This window comes from Rhipicephalus microplus, chromosome 6 (genome assembly GCF_043290135.1).
Source record: "Rhipicephalus microplus isolate Deutch F79 chromosome 6, USDA_Rmic, whole genome shotgun sequence".
NCBI lineage: Eukaryota > Metazoa > Arthropoda > Arachnida > Ixodida > Ixodidae > Rhipicephalus > Rhipicephalus microplus.
Window position 1 is genome coordinate 137,242,915 of NC_134705.1, and position 7,520 is coordinate 137,250,434.

Consider the following 7,520-nt stretch of genomic DNA (forward strand, 5'->3'; position numbering starts at 1 on the left):
CGGGAACTACTATATATGGTATCTCAACCCTATTTAAAAAAACGTCCATCATAGGAATAGTGGATTTCACCATTCACCGTTTTGGTGGAAATGTTGGTGGCACATGGTGTATAGTGGCGTATGGTGGAGTGGATGGTGGATGGCGCGCTCCAGCCAGGCGGCAATGCTGGAGCACGAAGCACCATCAAACCCACCGTGACGAGCTGCCACTAAAGTATTAATGAAAGTAATTGTATAAAAATTGATGTAGAAAGCACAAAAAAAACGTGTGGCAGCGTCCTACCATCTTCTGGTTCCCAACTGGGCACACTAACCACTGCGCCTGGTTCCCAACTGAGCACACTAACCACTGCGCCACGCCGACAGATGACAACTGCGGTGTTAAAGGAGCAGTCAAGTCACAAACCGACTGTTTATATAAGTTCTGGTTCTCGTGTACTCGAGACGAACGGAATCTGCACCTTCTACTAAAACTTGCACATTTGATAAACACGAACAAATGCTGCCTGTAACAATATCCACTGCGATAATGGCAACAGCGCTATGTTTTTGTTATAAGTTGCAACCGCAAGAAAAAAAAAGCCCAGTGGGTTGAGGAACAGGTTAAGTTTATCGGCAGTTACTGCCAAGTTTATTATCCGTTTCTCGCCCCTTCCAAAGGGCGAGATCTGTTCAGGTTTTATGACGCTTCGATGCTCATTCGATAGATACGCCCACACAATTTATTGTGATGTTTTTCGCGCAACACTGAGCGCAGTCGTGCCAGCGCACCGCTGTTGCTCTGTTGTTAGGAGCAACTACATAACAGCTTGGCCAAAACGAATGCAATGCACCAGAAACATTATGAAATCATATTGGTTCAGTAAGCATACGAATTGACAAGTCTGTGTACTCGCATAAGAGCCAGTGAAATGCCGACAAGTGCAACGGGCGGCTGTCGGTGAGGCGTACATTTGGTGGAAATGCTGCAAGCACGTCGCATCGACGTTTGTTGCTTCTCGTGCTGACACCATACACAATAAAATAGGCTTCAATTATGGTAAACGATGCTACAGTTTTACTGTAATGTAACTTTTTACTCGTCAAAACTGTGTATTCTGAAATCCAGAAGCGCCGATTACACTTGTATAGAGGCTCGGTCGGTGGAACTAAACTTTAGTAGATATCATGGTAGTAGAACAGAATGGTGAAAGTCAAATTCACTGAGGCTCGTCTCGACGCATGTCGAAAGTCAAAGTGTATGAATATTCGCACGCACTTTTAAACCTAAAAGTATGGCTCAAGGAATAGATTTATTTGATTGATATGTGGGGTTGAACGTCCCAAAACCACTATATGATTATGAGAAACGCCGTAGTGGAGGGCTCCGGAAATTTCAACCACCTGGGCTTCTTTCACGTGCACCCAATTGTGAACACACGGGCCTACAGCATTTCTGCCTCCATCGTAAATGCAGCCACCGCAGCCGGGATTCGAACCAGCGACCTGCGGGTCAGCAGCCGAGTACCTTACCCACTATAGACCACCGCGGCGGGGTGGCTCAAGGAATAGAGTGGGCAAGAATTGCCAGAGTTGCGTTTTTAGCGTGGCGGCATCAAGTGACCGCTCTGTTCAGCTCTAACATTGAAAGGGACAATTGCGAACTCAAGCTCATTCATTTCTTGACAACTGCGTGCTGATGTAAAACATTTATTGTCACTGTTCACAGTGACACCTCTGGCCTCCTAAACATCACAATAAAGAAACACATCGTGGATGTCAAACTCATGTAAGTACGTGCACAAGGTAGGTAGGTATAAACTTTATTTTTCCTTTGTAAAGGAAAGGTGCAATGGAAGAGAGATGAGGAGAGATTGCTACGCTCGATAGTCCTCCGCAACCCTCTCTGCCCAACCCAGGATGGCCTCCTGGACGTCGGGTTTCAAGCTGCGCATGGCAGCCTCCCACTGCTCCTCATTACTAATTAGTTTTCGAAGGGACGGTGGAGGGGGGTGCTTAGGGCACCCCCACATGATATGATTAAGATTTGCTTTCTGTGCGGGGCAATATTTACAGGAGGAGGACGGGTAAAGAGAAGGGTACATGAGGTGAAGAATGTAAGGAGAAGGAAAGGTGTGAGTCTGCAGCTGTCGCCACAGTACTTCGCGCCTTCGTATGGATTTCGACGTTAGCGGCGGTAAGGATAAACGACCAAGGCGGTAGTGACTACAGATGTCGTGAAATGTTAAAAGGCGATCCCGCGCAGCAAACGGTGCCGTTGTCGAAACGGGGCCTGGCTCTTCCAGCGCCTGCGCCCGGAACGTAAATCCTCGGGCGCTGGCGTGAGCCGCCTCGTTACCGGCAAGGCCCGCGTGCGCGGGAGTCCATATTAAAGCCGTGTCTTGTTGCGGGGGATGGGCCAAAAGGAGGGAGAGGGCTGTTTTGGACACCCTACCCGCTCCAAAATTGTAGATGGCAGTTTTTGAATCACTAATAATAAGTGAATAATTTGGAACTGTAAGGGCCAGAGCTATGGCTGCTTCTTCCGCCTCCTCAGAAGAGGAAGCAGAAATAGAAGCAGCAGCAGATATCTGACCTAGCGAATTCACAACTGAGAGGGCGAAAAAAGGACGAGTACTGTATTCGGCAGCGTCAACGTAGAGCACTTCTTTAGAAGTAGAAAATCGTTTTTCGAGAGTTTTTGCACGCTGTCGTCGACGTTGCTCGTGGTGCACAGGGTGCATGTTTTTAGGGAGCGGCGGAATGAGTAGATTCTTGTGTATTTCACGCGGAATAGTGTGTTTGGCGTTAGTGGTTGGAGTTGGCCTGATACTGAGGGTATCGAGTATGTATCTTCCGGTCTGTGTGTTGGAAAGACGAGCATATTGTGAAGTTAAGTGTGCTTCAATAAGTTCAGTTAAGGTGTTCAATGTGCCTGTCTCCATGAGCCGTGCGGTGGACGTTCGAATGGGGACTCCGAGAGCGAATTTGTAGATTTTACGTAACAAAGTGTCTACGTTATTTTGTTCTCTTCTCAGAAGGAACAGATAAGGGAGAGAATAAGTCACTTTATTGAGGACGAAGGCTTGGATGAGGCGGAGGAGCTCTGCCTCTCGTAGCCCGCCATGCTTATTAGATATCCTGCCTATAAGGCGTAGAGTGTGGTCCACAGTTGTTTGAAGTGCTTTAATGGTGTGTGTGTTTAGTCGATTTCGTTGTATGTGTAGTCCAAGCACCCTGAGTCTGTCAACTTTAGGCACGGGTGTATTGTTCAGTGTTATTTGTATATCAGAGATGTGCTTTTCAGAGCCCCGATGGGCAGGAAGGAGGAGCAGTTCAGATTTAGTGGGTGAACAGGTCAGATTCATGTTACCCGCACAAACCACCACCCTGTCAGCAGCAGTCTGCAGAGTTTCCTGAATGTGACCATCGGAGCCGCCTGTCATCCAGAGGGTAATATCATCTGCATAAAGTGAAAATTTGAGATCTGATATGGATCTCAGCGTTCGAGCCAGCGGCATCATCGCGATGTTAAAAAGGAAAGGTGATAACACTGATCCTTGAGGTGTGCCGAAACTCCCCAAGGAGTAAGAACAAGAGTGTTCAGACCCAATGTAAATAGTTGCCGTACGGTTCGAAAGGAACGCAGATATGTAATCATGAATCTTTTTACCAACGCCTATAGCGCTCAGTTCACTCAATATGGCAGTGTGGCTGACGTTGTTAAAAGCCCCATGGAGATCGAGACTGAGAATTGCTTGAGTATCGAGGCTAGAGTTAGGGATAATGATGTCATGCTTCAGTCGAAGCATGACATCTTGACTGGAAAGGGATTTACGGAAGCCTATCATTTCGTGAGGGTATAAGTTGTGTTCTTCTATAAATTTGCTAAGGCGGTTGAGGATTACATGTTCAAGTGTTTTTCCGATGCATGAAGTGAGGGAAATCGGACGTAGGTTGGCTGTGTTTATGGGCTTACCAGGTTTTGGTATGAAAATAACTCTGGCGTCCTTCCACGCAGCCGGCAAGGTAGAAGTGTCGAAGCAGTGGTTAAAAAATTTAGTGAGGGCTATAATTGAGTTTTCATCTAAGTTGCGGAGAAGTTTATTATTGACGAGGTCAGGGCCTGGTGCAGATGAGGTGCGAAGGTTCGCAAGCGCGTGTCTAACCTCAGCCTCCGTTATGGGGCTACTGAGATCATCATTTGGTTGTCCGATATAGTCAGGTGCATCGTATCGATACGCGCTGGGTAGGTGTTTGTCGCGAAGATCATTAAAAAGAGTGTTTAAGTTACCTTTGTGCGAGTGAAGTAGTTTGTTAATGTGATGATTATTTGCGGTACGTGATATGGTAGGGTCTAATAAATGCCGCAGGAGCTGCCATGTCATCTTGCTGTCTAGGTGGCCATGCATGCTTTCGCATTTCTGGGTCCATTGTTGACAAGCAAGCTGTATGGCATAGTCCTGAATTTGCAAATCGAGTCTCGCAATTCTCAGTCTCAGTCGGCGATTATGTCGCCTCTTCTTCCAGCGTTTGAGGAGAGATTGCTTAGCTTCCCACATGTGAAGAAGTCGGGTGTCAACTATTGTAAAAGGCGTATCAGGTGGTAACATGGTGGTATGCGTTTTTGTGTCAGTGTGCAATTGCTGTACCCATTCCGAGATATCATCTATCTCAGTAGGCGCCGAGCAGTGACGGGCCTCGCGAAACTTGTTCCAGTTAATAAGGCTCAGGCGCTTGGGAGCTAAAGGTTTGTGTCGGAAGTGTATGGTAGTTTGAATAATGTAGTGGTCACTACCGAAGTTAATGTTCAGGTTGGTCCATGTGACAAAGTGAACGCGATGGCTGAGTGTAAGATCGGGAGATGTATCTTTAGCTACACTATTACCTAATCTAGTGGGCATGTCTATATTGTTGTGGAGGGTGAGGCGGTGATCCTGTATGTGAACCCACAAAGCCCTACCCTTGGGTGTAGAAACAGAGTGGCCCCATACTTGATTTGGTGCATTAAAATCACCAAGTATTAGGAGAGGGTGATGTTTCGCGGCCGCAATGGCTCGGGCAAAGAGAGTATTGAAGCGATGGTGTTTCGCCTGTGGCCTACTATAGACGTTTAATACGTATAAAGGCGATTCTTGAGTTTTACAAGGAAGGACCTCCAAAAAGTTGTGCTCCACATCGACGCCGTCGAAATTAGAGTGAGTTACCGTCAAATGTTTTTGCGTTAATATTGCAGTATCGGGAGAATTTAGAGATTTAGTTTGGTGTACACTGTAACCGGGAAAAGTTATGTTTCCGTGGGTCTCTTGTAGGGCAATGACTGCAGGGGGTTTGGGGCAGGAGGCCAAATATTGTTGAAGAGTCGCTTTCTTTTTGCGGAACCCCCTGCAGTTCCATTGCCATACTACAAAGTTCGAGCGATTAGGGTTTGCAGCCATTGTCGGGAGGGGGTGTAGGAGAGAAGGCGGGTACGGCTATATTTGGATTATTGGCCGTGACGGCCGCAATCCATGCAGTGGTCTGCTGCATTTGAGTTTGTACAAAATCTAGAAACTTGTCAAGTTTGTCATTTATGGCAGCTTGGCCCGTCTCCTGAGCTGTGAATCTGCTCTCTATGTGAGAAATCTTACTTTCAATGACGGCGAATTTCTTCTGTGTTTTATTTTCGAGGGCGTTTATCCTATCGTTAAGAGTTAGAACTGTGTCGCTGAGAGATTCTTCTTCGCGTGGTGTGGCAGGGGTTTTGCGCTTATTTGAGGGTGGCAGCTGGGAGGTGTCTCGAGGCATTGTAGTGTCCATGTCAGTAGGAGGAAGAGGTATCGTGGGTTCAACAGCAGGGGGCGATTGAGCAGGAATGAAAGATCGTGGTTCGGAATGCTGCGAAAGATTGCTAAGGGGCATTCGGGATTGTAGCTCGAGCTTTAACTTTTGAATTTCTGCCTTGAGGCTAGCGTTTTCAGCTAGAACTTTTTCTAGGCTAATGTTTTGAGATAAGGAGCAGTTAGAGGAAGCTGCCTGTGCCCAGCTTACCTTTAATGGGTTTGGCAGATGACTGGTGGAATGGGGGTTCGTTGACTGGGTCGGGAAGTCAAGTTCTTTGGGAGTCGAGTTTGGGCCCCGCCTCTTGCTCTTGCTGCGACCCCGCTGTGGGCCACGCTCTTGCGAGCGATTAAGGCTCGGTGTCCGGGATGATGGAACTTCTGAGGGCTTAGGTGTCTGGTATTTAGGTGTCTTAGTCTTGTAACGCTGTTTGCACAATGGGGAACCGGTGATGTGAGCTCCACCACACACGACACAGACGGGTTCACATTCATGGTCCATTGAGGAATCCAGTCCGCACTTGTGACAGATTGCATCGGGAGTAGAGGGGCAGACATCCTGGCGATGTCCAATTTTTCGGCAACGGGTGCAGGCTTCCACCTTCAGTCGGAATGGGCGGCAGCGAAGCGTGCAGCCTTCGTAGTTGATGTAAAAAGGGACGTGCGTGCCACGGAAAACAACCAAGATGGTTTCGGTGGTGCTCAGTCGGCGAGCGGCCCCAATGGTCATGGCTGGATTACATCTTTGGAGGGTTGGAAGGATTTCCTCGTCAGCGTAATCCAGAGGGAGATGAAACCTTCCACGACAAGAATCTACAGGGTCGGCAACGTGGGTGACGACTTCGTAGGGGACTCCGTTGAACTTTAAGGTCCGGATGTTGTGGTATAAATCTGCTCGGTCCATGCTTGACGTACTCACGAGCACTGTGTGACTGGTGGGATTGACCCTGATTTGATCAGGGCTGCTGATGGGAAGTCCAACTGCTTTGAGAACGAGTTGTCGTAAGACACAGGGGTGCAACTTGGTACAGTCGAGACCCCCGCGTATCCGAAGAATCACCTTGTAGTCCGCATCGGGCAGTGGTGGAGGTTTAGGCTCCCATGAAGATGGTTTCTTCAGATCCGCTGCGCAGGTGTCAGCCGATGAACCAGTGGGACGAAGGTCAGCATGTAGAGCACGCCATGAGCGAGCGGCGTCGCCTCCAGCAGCGACGCCCGCTGCGACGCTGGCCGCGTCGCGCTGGGCGCCTCCACTCATACTAGGCCGGCGGTTAGGCCTAGCGCGGAAGCGGTCGAGCTGAACAATAAACAGTCAGCACTGTTCTCAAGGAGCATTATCACATCCCAACAAGGTGTCGAATGGGTGCCAGGTCCACTTACAGTTGGTGTGATGTGTGATCCAGGGTCCAAGGACCTGAAGAGGTGGTCATAACACGGTAAGTAGCCGGAGCCAAACGTACACACGTCAGCGTTTGATCGGGATCAAGACGCGTCTCCCCTACGTGCACAAAATGTAAACTTGTTCACGGCCGCATAATCTACGCTCCACAAAAATTGAAGCGTTGTTGACGCCACAGGAATAAAGAAATAAATATGCTAGTAAGCGTAATGGGCAGCGTCGGTTTCTTTTGACCGTAAACATATATCTCTGCACATTCGAGAATGAAACACTACAAATAAGTTATTTCACATACTGTCATATACTTTTTCATTATTACACCA

The 7,520-nt window shown here is 48.2% G+C and overlaps 1 protein-coding gene across 1 annotated transcript; it reads right to left on the reverse strand.

The window, feature by feature from the left end:
- Positions 1–1,786: 1,786 nt before the first annotated feature.
- LOC142765537 (uncharacterized) lies at positions 1,787–7,269 on the reverse strand. Its single transcript, XM_075866663.1, has 2 exons — positions 7,179–7,269; positions 1,787–7,095 (listed from the first exon to the last, which is right to left on the reverse strand). Exon 2 carries the CDS (start codon positions 7,054–7,056, stop codon positions 5,401–5,403), a length of 1,656 nt encoding a protein of 551 aa, XP_075722778.1. The 5' UTR covers positions 7,057–7,095; positions 7,179–7,269; the 3' UTR covers positions 1,787–5,400.
- Between the last annotated feature and the right edge of the window lie 251 nt (positions 7,270–7,520).